Source organism: Seriola lalandi, unplaced genomic scaffold (genome assembly GCF_002814215.2).
Source record: "Seriola lalandi dorsalis isolate HSWRI2012SDOR001 ecotype SW California unplaced genomic scaffold, Sedor1 jcf7180002054901, whole genome shotgun sequence".
NCBI lineage: Eukaryota > Metazoa > Chordata > Actinopteri > Carangiformes > Carangidae > Seriola > Seriola lalandi.
In genome coordinates this window covers 7,832,071-7,849,508 of record NW_019525453.1, presented here as the reverse complement: position 1 = coordinate 7,849,508, position 17,438 = coordinate 7,832,071, and the positions used below count along the sequence as shown (strand labels likewise).

At 40.7% G+C, this 17,438-nt stretch overlaps 2 protein-coding genes across 2 annotated transcripts in view; both read right to left on the bottom strand.

The window, feature by feature from the left end:
* The window catches only part of LOC147817755 (NLR family CARD domain-containing protein 3-like), a 3,701-nt gene extending 1,703 nt beyond the window's left edge, over window positions 1-1,998 (bottom strand). The window contains exons 1-2 of the mRNA XM_087180330.1: window positions 1,960-1,998; window positions 1,381-1,491 (exon numbers count right to left, since the gene is read on the bottom strand). Coding sequence (XP_087036456.1) covers window positions 1,381-1,491; window positions 1,960-1,998 — 150 coding nt within the window. The remainder of the gene's footprint in view (window positions 1-1,380; window positions 1,492-1,959) is intronic.
* Window positions 1,999-8,302: 6,304 nt separating this feature from the next.
* Window positions 8,303-17,438, bottom strand: part of msraa (methionine sulfoxide reductase Aa) — a 40,027-nt gene continuing 30,891 nt past the window's right edge. The window contains exon 6 of the mRNA XM_023430177.2: window positions 8,303-9,180. Coding sequence (XP_023285945.1) covers window positions 9,010-9,180 — 171 coding nt within the window. The 3' untranslated portion in view covers window positions 8,303-9,009. The remainder of the gene's footprint in view (window positions 9,181-17,438) is intronic.

Genomic DNA, 17,438 nt, shown 5'->3' with positions numbered 1-17,438 from the left:
TGTGTTGTGTTGTGTTGTGGTGTGTTGTGTTGTGTTGTGTTGTGTTGTGTTGTGGTGTGTTGTGGTGTGTTGTGTTAGGTTAGATTTGAGTTTACGTTGGCAAATTGTAGCATGACTTTCTAGGTGAACAAAGAACAAATAAGACCAATGAATAAAGTTGATGGTTAAACATTTTCTTCCCCTAAGAATGAGTATGAACATATTGCCCTCCATCTATTGAGATGTTAGTAAATGTCTTGTTTATTCATCAAGTTAAATCTACAGAGAAATCCTCTTACTGCTCTGCAGACAGTCAGCCAGCTCCTCCTGCTTCATTCTCTCTTCATCTCACTCCAACACCTCCTCATCCTCCCTCTGACTCTTAAGCATTCTGGGTAATCTGGTCTCAGGACGTGATTCATAAACATAACAGCATGGAGACTGTTAGGACCTGAATGGTAGCTCAGCATTTAATCTGTGGTTGATATAGTTAAAGAATAGAGTGTGATTGTAGATGTACAGACCATAAATATGGAGTCCAGGCCTGGTTGATGCTGGTGGACAGACTGATCACTGTGGACCTCTGAGCTTTTCTGCAGAACTCTGTGGCGAAAACACAACTGGCTCAAATCCTGGTTGGCTGGCGGCCAGTCAAAACATCCATTAAGTTTTTTAAATTTTTACCGGCTCCTTCAGTGTGACTCCATTCATACAACTGCTGTTCCAGGGGATAAGTCCAAGGCTGAATTGTTTTCCTAGTCTGACCAAGAGGCAGAGCCAGTACTGGTCTGGCTTTACCAAGAGCCCTACAAGCTGTTCAAGGGTTCAAGCTTTACTCAGAAGTGGCTTTTCTTCCCGTCAATGTTTCAGTAACTTGATGGGTACATGACTACATGTCTGTTTTCATTCCATTAGTGGCTGGCTACAGTAGCATGATAATGTTAGCTAACTTGTTACCCACATAATGTGTTCAGTAAATGTTGCTATCGCTAGCTGGCTAACTGTTAGCATTGCCATGGAGCATATCCAGTCACTGCTAGCCTGGGCTAACGGTTGTGCCTGGGTTGTTTTTGTTGCCTCTCGTGTACACAGAGTAACTTCTTTTTGTAGGGCTTCTGGTTGTGTGTTTAGTGGCAGCTTTCACTGTGCAAGGCACTTGTTCTGGTATGAAATGCTGGTGGTCTAGTGGCATCTAGTGACGGTGATGATCGTTTACAGAACCTTTGAGGAAAATGAATGACCTCATTGCTTCAATCTGGCTTCACTTCCTTCAGTGATGAGATGAGGATGGCAGGTGACTCGGTCATGAGTCAAGAGGAAGAAGGAATGAACACAGCAGTTGGCCCACTCATTAACTAAATACAGGACTACAAACGTGACTGGTGATTGAAGCAGTTTTACATCCTGTTCACCCCTCAGAGGGAAGAGCTCAGCATCAAACTTTAACAGAACTTTAACTCTGGACAGAGGCCACATAGAGGGGAGACGTAGAGGCTTTGATGACCACTGGATCTGCAGGGATCACAGGGTTGACAAGGATTAGAGCCATCAGGACCAGACCTGTTGAAAAAGCCTCCAGGTGATGGATAAGAAGGAGTGATTTGTGGGATTGTAGTGCTTGGACAAGTCAGGGTCATATTAGTCTTAGATGGGTCACCTCATGGTCGGTGTCTGATGCTTAAATACACTATCGCTGTTGAGGAGAAGAACTATAAGACCATGGATCAATTCAGCTTCATCTCCCTGCTGACTCCGTGCGGACCGCACAAATATATATAGGTCCATAGCACACAAGATAACTGAGATAGACCTTAATCTGAAAAACTACAGAAACTTCAGCCCCAGAGTCACTACTGGGTCTTTAGCATTGACCTGAGAAGGGGCAATAATTGTGTACACCAAATCATGTGCAAAAGCTGAGACAGAGTATAAAAACAATGTACAACAGCTGCCAATCAGGAGTTTCATGGATGACCTCACAGTGACCACACCATCAGTCCTGGGCAGCAGAGCAATCATCCAGGGTTTGGATTTAGGATCAAGCCAGCTAAATCCCTGGTACTGTTTAGAGACAGAGATGTGGTTAAAGTCCACTTCTCTCTGGATCCCCCCCAGTCCCACGTATCTCAGAGAAACCAGTCAGTTTGACTTTGGTCTTTGAGATACAGCTGCTGTTAAGTCAACCATTCAGGAACTCGGGTCCAGCTCACTGATGAGGACAAGTCAAGCTTACATGACAAGTTTAAAGCCCGAATGTCCTTTGATGTCCCTTTGACTTTTTTGTTTCCATGATGGAGAGGAACATCAGCAGCTACCTAAGCAGGCAGTTCAGTATGAAGCTCTGGACTAAGACAGATTGCTCCTCTGAGAGTCCAATATCAACAAAGTTCGTTTTCAGTTCTTACCTTCCATCAGCAGGTTGTCCACCTTTAAGGTCAATATAGTGACCTCTTCATGGACACACAGCTGGGTTCAGGAGAGTCTGGTCTCTGCTGCTGCATCCTGATACAAACAAACAAGTGTTGGCTGAAATGTTAAGAATCACGTAGTGATAATGTGATAATCACATGTGACTGCGAATGTGAATACAGACTGGAAATATTAACCTATTGCGTATGTATGTGATTTTCTGACCAGGGGATGATGACGATGTGATATTAGTGACTGAGAGGTTTTGTGTAGTGTATTTTTTTTTTTCAGTAGAAACCTTTGTGCTGTAACTAATTGATTTATGTTGATGACTACTTCCACTTTTACTTTTACTTAAGTACTTCTTTTTTACAAAAGCAACAGTACTTCTACTTCTCCTTGAGTACTTGTCTTTACACTGTCACAATACTTTTACTTGAGTACCTTTGTTGGCTCCTCTACAAACTCTGAACAGTAGGCTACTACCGATTGTTTTCATTTTTGACTGTTGCAGTTTGGATGAGATGGATTTTGCTGCTAGAAAAAACTGACAAGACAAAAAGACTGAAAAGTAACAAACCTTTTCACCTTGTTTTCTTTGGACCAAGACATGATTCCTCTTCTCAGGAGAGTCACATAATAAATAATAAATAATAATTAAGTTCAGTTTTCAATTCTTACCTTCCATCAGCAGGTTGTCCACCTTTAAGTCCCTGCCCTGCCGCAATCAAACTATCCCACAGATAGAAAACTAGGACAAAAGATCCTTCTCTCAAAAACATAGACCAGCTTTGTAAACCTCAGAGAGATGTAACCAACTTACTATGACTCAACAAATATTTTTATGTAAATTAGTTCCCAGAACTCCAGATCTATATCATTTAGAAAGGTCGAAATGTGACATGTAAAGTTTAAGCATCTTCCCGAAAGGTAACAGTCATTAAACATTCACATTAGTGTCTTTATGTTATAATGAAAAATAGTCATGGACAGTTAGAGATCCTCGTCTCACCTCTGAGCTCTGGTCTGGCTCTCATGTTCCCCACAGAGGGAGGGGCTCCCTCCTCTCTGTCCTCACACCGGTTCATGGTAAAGCCCCCACCTTCACACAAACACAACAACATGCTTCATTACAATAGGATTTACATCACAGGACACATTAGAACTTATCACTGTCAGTAGCATGACACAAATCAGCAGCCAAGCTGTCTGACCAGTTATGAGAGTCCCTACATATTTCACTCAAATCAAATACTGATGATCTGAACTGAATCAAACTGCTGTTGACTCTTTCTGTAAGCACTAACAAAATACATACAAGCCATTGTCCTTAAACTCAGATAGAAATTACTGACAATATTTGCACCTGAAAGCATCAAATATTTGAAACATCAGGATCCAGAAACATTTCTACTGTCCAGTTAAACAGGACACAACACAATGTTGTCAAAGTTCATCAGACATGTACAGATTTCTCTGGGAGGATTCTCACCTGCTGATCTCACTTCAGGTCGACATACACACACTTTCCACCTTCATGTGAGGAAACGTCCGGAGAGAAGAAGCTGCTCGTTCTCCATTGTCTGTCTGCTTGTGATCTGAGGACACAGTCACACACCCACATCACTTCAGAGTCCAACTCATCCAAAATCATCAGTGTGATGTCAAAAACCAGTCTAACCTGTGTCAGAAGACCAGTCTGTCAAAAGTGTTTCTGTTTCCTTATTCCTCTTGGCTAATCTTGGCTAATTGGTGTGTGTGTGTGTTGTGTGTGTGTCATCATGAAAACATGTCTTCCTGGAGACATACCACAGAGAATGTTCTGAAACTGCCAAGTGTTTATATGTATTATATATAAGGTCGAGTTCAAAGATGGCTTTTGTCATGTGCCATAGTGTTGTGTTGTGTTGTGTTGTGTTGTGTTGTGTTGTGTTGTGTTGTGTTGTGTTGTGGTGTGTTGTGTTGTGTTGTGTTGTGTGTGTTGTGTTGTGTGTGTGTGTGTGTGTGTTGTGTTGTGGTGTTGTGGTGTGTTGTGTTGTGGTGTGGTGTGGTGTGTTGTGTTGTGTTGTGTTGTGTTGTGTTGTGTTGTGGTGTGTTGTGTTGTGTTGTGTTGTGTTGTGGTGTGTTGTGTTGTGTTGTGTTGTGTTGTGTCTGTGTGCTGAGGTCTGTACTACAAAGCAAGTTCAACATACTCAGGATAACTTGTAGTTATCTGTGTTAAGTGAACCTAACACTGGCCGTCCTGGTTATCAGCTGGTCAGTTAACCCTGGGTTTACCTGTCTGGTTACGAGCGTGTTCATGTGAAAGAGGCGGAGTTGTTAATTATAAACAACATCGTCTGAACCATGAATTAAGATCTTAATATGATATGAGCAGAAACGCTGATACTTGCCGGACGGTTCGATTATAGCAACGTCCAAAAGTGATATTCAACAAGGTGAAATGTAAACAACACGATCACATGACTGGAATAAAAATATATTATTTCCATGTCTAAATATAATTTCTATTAAAGTCAGACTTAAGATATATTGTATGTTTTAGTATTTTCCCTCTTCAGTCTGATGAACAAACTGTGATGAACATGTGATGCAGATAAAAGTTAAAGTTAATGTCAGACTGTTTGTGCTGCAGAGAGGAGAGAAAGCAAAGAGAAGTAGATGATGTCTGATGAGTCAGTCTGACTGAAATGTTCATCTATAATCATTTAAATAATTAACAGTGTGTGGCTAACTGTTGTAATCAAAGACATCAGAGGTTTAGTTTTGATTTCCAGTTGTGGTCACAGAGTCTCCTCATGTTGTTCTGAGCTGCAGTGATGAAGAAGAGAGTAAAATCTTCATCACTGTCAGGAATCCTGTTGGATTCAAAAATATCTGTTCAATTGAAATGAAGATCTAATAGTTATTATAAAGCCTTTTTATTTAGCATGATAAACTCTTAGTAAGCTTTGTTTTAAGTGGACACATGGAAAGACTCGAACAGGAAAGCTATTCCACTGATTTTTTACGACTGATCTTTATTACTATCACTTTATTGTAAACTCTTTTGTCCCTGTCAGGATCCTGTAGGAATGATGACTCCGTTTTTCCAGTGATTTGTTGTGTTGTGTTGTGTTGTGTTGTGTTGTGGTGTGTTGTGTTGTGTTGTGTTGTGTTGTGTTGTGTTGTGTCTGTGTGCTGAGGTCTGTACTACAAAGCAAGTTCAACGTACTCAGGATAACTTGTAGTTATCTGTGTTAAGTGAACCTAACACTGGCCGTCCTGGTTATCAGCTGGTCAGTTAACCCTGGGTTTACTTTACTATTGTTCATTTGGGCCATCTTGGTTTATTGTAGTTTAAGTTTCCCAGCGTTCAACTGTCCGTTTTTTGTTGTAGTATTATATTATTGTGAATAATATATATATATGAATAAAACACAGGCCCATATTTTTTAAGATGTCAATAAAATGTAATAACCAGTGTTTACAGATTTCACACTGAGGTTGTGGTTGTAGGTTTCTACACTATAATCATGGCTTTGTGGCTCAAAGATCAAGTCTTTAAAGTCAAAGGAGAATGATGGAAATAGATTCATAAAATGTTGTTTGACAGCATTTGATGAGGGCTGTGAATTTAGATCTAGATGAACTAACATAATGATTTCATGGAAACACAGGCCAGTGTGTAGTCACCACTGGTGAATTAGATTATCATTCTTATGATATCTGACCTGGTGTTATGCATGAATTCTTACCTTTTGGGCTCAAAGAAAAGCCTCAAATCCAGTGTGTTGATCGATGTCACCACAGGATGGCAGCATAATCAAGTCTAACCAGGGAACTACACAGGAACAGGCCTGAATGCATGAGAATTAAAGAAGTGATGGTTTATGATTTTTGAATTATTATTGTTCTGTATAAAACCACAAATGTAACAAACAAACCCAGAAAGAAGAGAGTTTTTCTTCTGTGCATGGGGTCACACTGATACATACTGAGCCAATATGGTTTTTTTATTCAAAACCAGTCCAGCTGGTGTCATCATCATATGAGTTCACAGATACTGAGAATTGATCCATGGGCTGTCTATGGAAAGATGTAGATATTAATGGGTTATGCCTTAATTCTGATCTGTTTAAACACAAAAGTGAAAGATCAACACACTTATATGAAGTTTATCTCCAGCAGAGTTTTAGTGCTTCATAGTGTAAATTTTTGTGGGCGAGAATTTAAAGGTGCAAACATGAATTTTTTTGGGGGTGGGGTTACTTATATTATATTATGTTTTATTAAATATTTGCAAAAGATCTCAACCATCTTCAGCACCATTTTAAAAAAAAAAGTGGCCAGATTTGGCTTTAAAAACCCGGTTGAGCCGTGGTCCTGCAGCCTGCATCATGGAGGTGATCCAACACAGCAGAGATCCAAGGTGGCGCTCGGCCATCTCCAAAGAGACTGATCTCCTCCTTCTCTTGCTTTTTTTTTTTCCCACTCTGTGATGACGATGCCAAGCTTTGGAGGGCCTGGCACCGACCACAGTCTCCTCCCGCTGGTGTGTGTGTGTGTTTGCATGCTGTACCATCAAAACACACATATACTGTACAAACACACATGAATGCAGATTAGCAGCGATGACAGATGAGTCACGGACTGGAACATCGCTTCAGGCAAAGACCAGAGGAAGGAGGTCATCCAAAATCCTGCCCCGGAACACGCTCAACACAACAGAGGAGCAAACACGGACCTGATATGTTGTTTCATCATAAACTATCCTCTTCGCCCGGTCTGACACAAAGTCAGGAATAAAACATTTAGAGTTTAAAGCATCCTGGTGTCGTGATTCCTCCCCCTCTGCCACCCTCAGCCCCCTTCTCGCTTCAGACCTGCTGTTCTCCACCTGTCCACCAGATGCCCTCAGGCTCCGCCACCTGTTTCAATCACCTGACTAATATAGTGTTTGTACCAGCTGTATTCCTGTTTGGTGGCCTGGTGCCATCCAAGCAGTTCATCTTACCTACCTGTAAGCTTTTGTTTTCACCTGATCTTCAAATAAAGTCAGTTCACTGCACCTTCCTACACTCTGTACACCCACTGTGACACCTGATCGCTATGGTAGCCAGGAGAGAATTTTTTTGAATCTTCATTAGCAAACATATGACATCAAGTTGACTTTTTTTGTTTGTTTTTTTGGATATTTTTTTTTTAAAACTCCATATTTTCCTCTTCTTCTGTGTTTTATTTGAAGTGTTGATCCATAAGAAGATATATTTATGGTTTAAGAACCAAAAACCATCTCAATGTAGTTTTACATCTCCTCTCTCAGGCTTCTCTCTGGAGCTCTAGTAACAACAGGTCAGTGAGCCAATCAGAAGAGAGGAGGCTCTGTGCCTGTCATCTGATTGGCTGACTGTTTTCTGAGTGATTGAATAAAAATACAGCAGATTTCATGTAAACACTCAAATAAACCAAATCCTGCAAGGTTGGATGGTGGGTCCAGGTGGGCGGGGCTTGGGGCGTGGCTGAGGGCAGTGACTGCTTTGTTGTGACATCACAAAGTTCCAGAAGTCCTGACAGCTGGTTTTAAGGCTCAGTGTCTGAATACAGGCTGTGTGCATTTCTCTGTGGACTGAGGCTTTGATACTTTCACAGTATTAATATAGAACCTGGACCTGATCTATAATCAAACTACACATGGACAGAGACCTTTAGACTATATGGGACCTTTAAGTGAACAGTTCACAGTCATTTCCACCACAGGGTGAGAGTTGGTAAAAATGGTGTCAGAAATTTTTCATACCGTATGAAATGATTGAGTCAAAAACATACTCCTAAGGATCATTTACTGCACTATATCTCAAGTTTCCTGTAACATAGTGATGTGTTAATAGGTTTAAACATCACCTACAAATCAGGAATCAGAAAAGACACTGGATTCTTATTTCAGAAGCATTTCGTTTTATTCCTCTACATCAGTTTAAAAGTAGCATCCTCATTAATCATCATCATCATTTATGAAGCAAAAAAACATTATTTTCATCTGCTGCCACAATTCAAAATAGCTGATAAACAAGTGCTTTGCTCAAATTGGGAGAATCTTTCATTTATAAAAATGAGTGTCAGGTGTGCATTAAGTTATACACAGTTTCATACAAATACACCATATGAAACTGTACCACATCCGAAAGGATGTGACGTGTTGCATCACTTTTATAATACAATTAGTATACATACTTTTTCAGGTATAATTACCAATTGCAAAGAGCTGAGAAGACTGAGCCCTAAACTGCAGTTTACCGGGTTGTCATTCCTGTATCACAAACTGAGCTACAACCATCACATTTCTTAAACAACAGATAGTGAAATCAGTGGTGTACTAGTGTAAAGTTGTTTGTTATTTTCAGGGAGATTCAGCAGTTGCTTTTATGGGAAATGTCGACTTAATTCTGAGAAATATTAGCATTAAAAGTTCATTCAAAGTCCACAGGTGTGAGGCCGTTTGACAATGACGGGAACCTTAATGCACATTAAAAGATACAATTATATTTAAAACCCAAAGCGTTTTGTATACCCGAGCATTTTAAAGGTTAAAGATAACTCCATCGTTGCACCCTCTCTCAGTTCTTGGCTGTCGCTGGATATCTAAGCCTTCATCTTGATTCCTATTGGACAGGAGACGCCTGTCCCTCCCAGGCCACAGTAACCATCAGGGTTTTTGCTCAGGTACTGTTGGTGGTAATCCTCAGCGTAATAGAACGGCTTGGCTTCGGCTATCTCTGTTGTAATCGGACCGAAACCTTCCTCTGTTAGAACCTGGAAAAAACCAGCAACAAAGACACACATCATTTAAGGAAGATATTAACCAACTACACAAAGACATGTCTGGGAAATTCAGTTTATGGAGTAACAACAAAGAAAATATGCCGAGGAAACAGAACAAGAATAGAGCGTATGATGGGAATTTGCTTCTATTTGATTCCCCCTTAAATTTAGTTTTGTAAGAGAAAAACATGCAGATACCCTGGTGTTGATTTTTTTTTTCAAAGCTCTCATTTGCTGCATTAAACAAACTTCAGCACGAGAATCACTTGACTTTCAACCTGCCGCGGCCTCATATTGCAAACTACTTGTTATCATCTTAGAGAACAGAAGAAATGGAATTTATGTGTTTATGCAAAACACGTGTGTAGCTCCAGGCAGGGTGGTACCTTTACACACACTACACATTACACACACACACACACACACACACACACACACACACACACACACACACTAGAATCAGTTGGTGATGACACCTTCTCCTCCTTGTGATAAAAATTACTCAACCAGATGGCGTGTGGGTAAATTACAAGACAAAGAGACATGGCGAGTATGAAAAGAGTCACACACACACACACACACACACACACACACACACACACACACACACACACTTATGAAACTTTCATTCCTGATGGAATGGTGTTAATGTGATTTTTTTTTAACATGTGCGCATGAATGTTACATACATACAGCAAAGCTTGTTATTTGATCACGTCATGGCGGCTGGAGGAGCTAAGTTTGGTTCGACATTTACATATTTTTCCTTTTATGTGTGAAGCTGCTGTTCGTCCTCCTGATAGGACAAACCCGAAGCCCCTGAGGTGACTACACAGAGGTGTTTCAGCAACTAGAATGTAGCTCTATCAGACTGAGATCAGGTGGATTGGCTCGGCCAGTCGAGGACACTCCACCTCTTCACCCTGTAAAGCTGGTTGGTTTCTTTGGCTTAATGTTTATGATCGATCCTGCTGGATGATGAAACTTTTTTCCAATGAGTTTTGATGCATTTGGCTGAATCTGAACCACAGTACACAGCTGTGGACCTCTGCATTCATCCCGTCGCTTCCGATACGAAGGAAATCATCAATTAATGCCACTGTGCCGGTTCCACTGGCAGCCATACATGACGGAGCCGTAAGCGAACCAGCACCACGTTTGACAGATGAGTGGTTCCTTCTTTTCTCCAAATTTGCTCTTTCCATCATTTAGACAGAGGTGAAGAGTTTTGATAGAGGTTGTCCATGGACCTTATTCCATGACTTGTTTTTGTATGTTTTTGTGAACTGCAGCCCGGGCTTTCTGTTTTTGAGGTTTACAGGAGGTTGGTGTGAATCTTCTGAGGTTCTGGTCATGAAGTCTCTTTTTGATCGTTGACATGGAAACATGTGCGCCTGCATCCTGGAGAGCTAGTTGACTTGCTGTGCACTCGGTGGTGTTTTTCACAATGCAAATGATTTTCCACAAGACTTGTGCTTTTGACATTTTCTGGTTTTCGTGTGAGCACCTGCTTTTTTAGAAAGTACCCACCTGCTGATTTTGGCAAACCAATGTCTATCGATATTCTGGCTTTTTAAATTTTATATTGGTCTATCCGTTGAGTGTTTTACTCTGTACTTTTACCTACTGGAATTTAGGTTTATGTTTGCTACATGAATGAATTGTATTGTACTTCCTATGGAGACTTAACGTAGATCTTTGACCTGTGATACTTCCTTCTTAACTTATAGCCTCACTAGCAGCGTGGCTCCAGTGTGGAGAGTCGGTCTGTCGGTCCACCACTTTGGTCTACACTGAAATATCTCAGTAGCTATACATTGATTGCCATGAAAGTTGATGCTAATAAACATGGTGCCCAGTCAATTAAATGTGCTCACTTTGGTGAGCCCCTTATTTTTCCTCTAGCGCCACCTTGAGATTAACATTTATGATTTAGATTGAGACTGCCATGAAGTTGTGTTCACACATTCATGTCCCCGTCAGGATGAATTGTAGTTACTTTGGTAAAGTAAACCTCTTTCTTCATCTAGTACCTTCATCAGGTTAAAATTATAATTTGTCCAAAACTTTGGTTTATGAACACAAACCTGCAAAACTAACATTTCCACCAGCCTCAGCTGCACTTTGTGTTTATTGCTAAGTAGCACATATTAGCATGCCAATACACTAAACATTATACCTGTTAAACAGCATGTTAGGATTGTTAATGGGTGCATGTTAGCATGCTAATGTTAGCATTTAGCTCACACAGCCACTAGCATGACTGTCAACTCTTTGTTTTGTTACAATATGTTTAGTTTTACTATTGTTTTCTTATCTGTAATCGCTGCAATTGAATTTGCAGTTTCATCATATTCTCTTTTCACAGTTTCCTCCATTATAAACCTCAAACACCTCTTTTCGACCTTTACTGGAAGTGTGTTTAACTTGCTGCGCTGGTAGACAGGTAAACACACTGAAATATAGATGTAGCCCCAATGCTACACATTGTTATCTTAATCACAGCTCAGAAAGGACAGGACTGAGAATTGTTCAAAACAGCGAAAAAAGTAAACGGTATTAATACAAATCAACAATATGCCTTCATGCAAATCTAATGGAAAATAAAGTTTTATTTTATCTAATCTAACCGGCAAATTCCTTTGTACATTTAAGTGAAGCACTGTATGACTGGTGACAACTAGACAAATCTATACATTCAGAGACAGCAAAGCACAGCAGTATAAAAAGACGCTTGCAGTTGGACTGGAAAGAACTCCTGGGGGAAACACTAAAAAGTTCTCTGTTTATTTTTAGCACAAAAACAATCAGACCTAAAGCTCTGCTGGGTAATTTCACACATTGGTGCCTCTAATAGTTAGTGAGAGGTAATTGTTAGAAAACCATTTTAGCTTCATTGACGTCAGCGTGCGGAAGTTGTTAAAGAAGATGTCAGCAAACTAACCTACAGGGTGTGAGCAGAAAACACCAGCGAGATGAGAGAAACCAAAGATGTAACGTTGGTGCGTTTTGCATTTAATGGACAGTGTTTGCTCCCTGCTGTTTGATTCATCAGTTCCTGTGAATATTTCCCACCATGACTGTACTGACACCACAATTTAATTTGAGTAAGTAGGGTGGAGGTACAGCGCAGCAGTTAGTCAGATCAGGCTTCTCTTTTCTGCTGCAGCTGCACTTTGTGATTCAGGCTGGAAAGATGGATTTTTACATACAGGCGGCAGGTTTATTTATACAGTACCTATCAAAGACAAAGAGAACATAGAGAGAAACATTTAACACAAAAAGAGACGTTAAAATAGCTTAAAACAGAACTAAATCAAATAAAATAAAAATAGTTTGACGCAACGACAAAGTAAAACTAAAGTGCAGAAATAAATAGCCCCAAAAAACAAAAGTTTTTAGCCTTGATTTGAGACGATTTAAAGACGATTTGCTGTGGAACTTTCCAGATATGTGGATCATAGAAATTAAAGGCTGCTTAACCTTCTAGACAGAAAACAAATTTGTGCCTGAGGGCCTCACAGGTCTGGAGAGTTTGTTACCATTTAAACCATTTAGTGCTTTAAAAACAAGTAATATTTTAAAATCAAGTTTGAGCAAGACGGTTCCTGTAACCTTCTCCCTGTGTTTACTTTCCTGCTCCATCCAGACAACCTGACCAGTAAGAGGAGTGAATCTTCTCACCTGGTTTGTAGTGATGCATTTTGTCTCATTAGGATTTTTCTGTGTGAAAGCAAACCAAACCAAGGGGAAAATGCTACAAGATTACAGACTCATCAACTGAATCGCACCAGAGCGAATGAACTTTAGGTGTGAAAACGCTTACGGCACTACAGAGGAAAGTTGAGAAGAGCCTAACTTTATGCAAATGTCCCCTGATGCAACAACAAGGTGAGAGCCAATCACGCTGGTTTTGACTCCCATGGAGACGGAAGCACAGAGCTGTTGACCACTCTGCTCCATAAGAGTTGATGGGATCGCTTCCAGTGCCCACTCTGCAGCCCCGCTGTATCCAAACACTGTCAACAACATGTACTGCGAAGCCAAACGACCGCTAACAAAGCTATTCTGTACTCTGGAAAACAAACTGTGCGGCAGAAAAATGAACTTCCTCATATGCAGTACGACTGCTACGTCAGAAAACTGCTGTCCAATCGGAGGAGAGCATGTAAACAACCTGCTCAACCACCAAACTACAAGTTTATGAGAGGCCAGAAACTGCCAACTACTTTGTATCCGTAAGCGAATACAGCGTTCGGCTTGTGTTATGGTTCTCTCAAGATGAACATAAATGTGTCTGCGAGTCAAAACAGAAAAAAATATATAATATTTTAAAAATAGTTTTTGGGTGAATCACGGACTCATAGAGAAGGTTTTCACACTTGAGAAGGAAAAAAATGTAAACATAGACAGAAACAGCTGTTGAAAAGTTTTGTGTTCTGAATGAGCTGCAGCTGTCGGATCACATCTGGTGGAAGACTTGTCATGGGGTCACAATCTCCCCTTCATGAGTTACAGCGTTGAATAATGGCCAGATGTGTTTTTGCAGAACATGATGATGTCACAAATAGTGTCATAATTAGTGTATGAATTTGTGAGTTATGGTCAAAAAAGGTCACAGTGACCTTGACCTTTGACCATCCAAATTCTAATCAGTTCATCCTCGAGTCCAAGTGATTGTTTCTGCCAAATGTGAAGAAATTCCCTGGAGGCGTGAACGAGATATCGCGTTCACGAGAATGAGATAACCTGAAAAACATCACGGCTGTCGCCAGGGTGGAGGCATAAAAAAAACCCTAAAAGCATTCATGAAAACTTCTGAAACTACTGATGCAGTACAAAGTATTTTTCAACTTTGATTCTGAAAGTTCAGTACGTTCTAAACCGTTCCTGCACAGCGAAGCTAAACGCATCTTTGTCGCCTTCTCAGTGATTTGATGGCATTTTTTATTGTAAACCACTGTAACGGCTGTGAATCCCAGCTGACTACAGCTCACCTTCCAGGTCTACAGGGGGGGTTGTTTCACGCGTAATACATTTTGGTAGACTATTCCTTTAAGATAATGAATATAAGCGTGTCTATAGACATGTATATGAGCACTGACTTCAATCCAACACTACCTGTGATGGCCAAAATGGCCGCGTTCTCCATTGTCCTGGTCTAATGGCATCCTCAACCATCCTCCCTGCCTGTTCAGTGTTTCAGTGCGTTCGTTCGGCCCTTCTGCTGTGTTAGCAGCCTGCTATAAATGCATAGTTCACATCCATTAATTTGCATGTCAGAGAAGTAGATTGCTCATTTGGAATGCAAATACCTTGACTGCTCTGGTAAAGCAGGGAAACGTGAACAACACTGATAAGCACCCACGGGACACAGAGAGAGAGGAATGAGGGAAAAAAATGGAATGAAAAAAGGTGAAGCTGGCTGGAAGTGGGGATTTCATAGATGAAAAGAAAAAGAAAGAGAAAGAAAAGAAAAGAAGGGAAGAAAAGCAGCTGTTTAGTGTTTAGGAGAAGATATATGAACGTTGAAGAAAAGAAAACGTAGCCACAGAGGTGTATCAGGAGAGAGAGAGATGACAGGACAATGAGCACACACTGCTTTAGCACCCATGCTTGCACCCACTGAGCGAGCACACATTATTACATAAAGCAAGCACGCACACACACATACACAAACACACACACACACTATTACCACTTCCACCTGCCATTTTAGACGCAGTGCACACCCTAATGATGGGTAGGAGGCAGGAGAAGAAAAGGGAGGCTCCTTTCATGCTGCAGACAACCGCCAGCCGCCTGCAAGGTAATTATCTGCAGTGCTGTTGTACCTTACACACACACACACACACACACACACACACACACACACACACACACACACAGCAACACAAACCCACACATATACACACCAAATTCCCCAATCACTCTCTGTGTGTGAACAATACAATCAAGCCAGGCGGCGAAGCGAACACAGTCAATACCCTGACACCAAATTAACCACACTATTCTCTCTTTTTCACCTTCCCGTGTCTCTTCATCGCCTCTCCTCACCTGAACTTTCTCTCCTTCTTCTTGCACCTGTGTTTCACTTTTTTTCCTCCCTCCATCTACATTTTTTATGTTTGCGTGTATGAAATGTGGCTGGAAAAGAGAGAGAGAGAGAGAGAGAGAGAGAGACAGAGAGCGAGGAGACTCTGAGGATCAGCGTGGATATTAATAAGTATTCAGGAAGTGTCTATGTAGGCGTGTCCTGGGAAAATCCTCTGTGCTGTGATGAATTTTACATTTTTCAGTTTGTTGGGAAAGAACAAGGACGAGTGGGCAGCTGAGCGTGAGCGGCCGCGGCCAGTGTGGCTGCAGACACAAAGAAAAGAAAGCCACCTACGGAAAAAAAAAAGGGCTTCATCGACAAGAAAGACTCCACCCAAGATTTTAGGGAGCATAAACTCATTAATATTTTAACGATGGGACTGCACAAGCAAAGTCGGTGTGTGGAGGTGAACGCAGGGAAGTGATGCACGGAGAAAAAAACAAACAAGAAAAAAAAAAAAAAAACAGCTGAAAATTTCTCGTTTTTGCTCGTTTGTGTTAAACTTCAGATAGAGAGGAAAAAATAGAGCTAGGATCATAAAAATGAGTCAAAACATAATGAGAACAAACCCTAACAGTCAGTGTGTGTGTGTGTGTGTGTGTGTGTGTGTGTGTGTGTGAGTGAGTGAGTGTGTGTGTTAGTTTTGCAACTAAAGCGATTTTTGTGGAGGACAGATTTAAGGCCCAGATGGTTTGGCATGGAGTGTGTTTGCTATAGGCCAACTTCTCACACACACACATGCACACACACACACAGATGGGAGAGGGTGGGGGAGGCAATCTGGTGAGAAAAAAAATGAGAGAGGAAACAAAACCTAGAGAGATTTAGACGTGGTGGTTCGATGAGGAGAATCCATCTCGTCTATGACTGCAGGACGAAAAACTGCAGTTTAAAGATAGATTAGAAAATGTGAGCATCTGTCCATCTATGACCAGTATCCATAAAAGCTTCTGGACATTACTAATAATAAAAAACACAAACACACACACACACACACACACACACACACACACACACACGTACGTCCACTGCATTAAAAAAAAACAAAAAAAACAAAACATACAAATGTTGCTTTTCTATTAGCAGCTGCAGCAATTTATACATCCACCCTCAAACTAATACATGGAGCCCAAACCAGCCTTTTATTAACCAGAATAATAGTGTAAGGATATAAACATATACAACTATTTTAATGATACCTCACACTATAAAATATGACTGACCCCAGGATGACATGATACATCCTCTGAGGAGCAGGAATGGGCTGCCACGTTACATTTCACGGTAATCTGGCCGTTCGGTTTTTGATGTTTATTGTTGACAAACTGTTTATGAAATTTTGACCTGATGGTGGCGCTAGAGGAAAAGTTTAGGTGTTTTGTTAGAATCACAGGGAGCATGAACAGCCAGTTGTTGTTTTCTGATATTTTGTGCATAAGGTTTGGAATTCAAAAATCTGGCTGAGTGTCCAAAATGAGAGTTGTTTTCTCCTTAGTCTGAGCATGAAAGGTTTGAGGTTCAATTTATCTATTTGAACTTTTCTGTTAAGGTTGTTGTCTTGTTCATTCTGTGTCTTTTCCTTCAGCATTGTGGTTTGTTTGGTAACTCAACACACTCACCACCACTATCTGTGATCTCCTCCTCCTTGTTTCCAGCTAAGTACTTTCTCTGGGTTTTAATGGGTTACGATTTTTTTGTTTCACTGCAATGTTAGAATTGTCCTTAAAAGGGTTTCCTGTACAGCTGTGTGCACAAGTTAATACTGTTACTCTTTTATTTCACAAACTTAAAAATACAAAAATAAAACAGTAATTGTGGCATGTTCAAAAGTTAAAGAATTTTAAATTAGTTCTTAGTACCATCAAACCCCATCCCCTACATTCTCCACCTTTCAGCATATTCCCCGTCCACACCGGTGTCTTGGGGTACGTCCACGCTACTTCATTTTCATTTTAAAACACATCTCCACACTGCTGGCCCTGTTTTAGTTTAAAATCTCTGGGGTTGCGTTTTAGTCTGGACGGACAAAAACAGAGACACTTTTGGAAACGATGGTGTAGACGCCCATGGTCACTCCCTGATTGGCTCTCATCAGCCTCAGCTACCAGTGTTGAATACAATATGATAATGTTGTAACATTTAAAGTGTTACT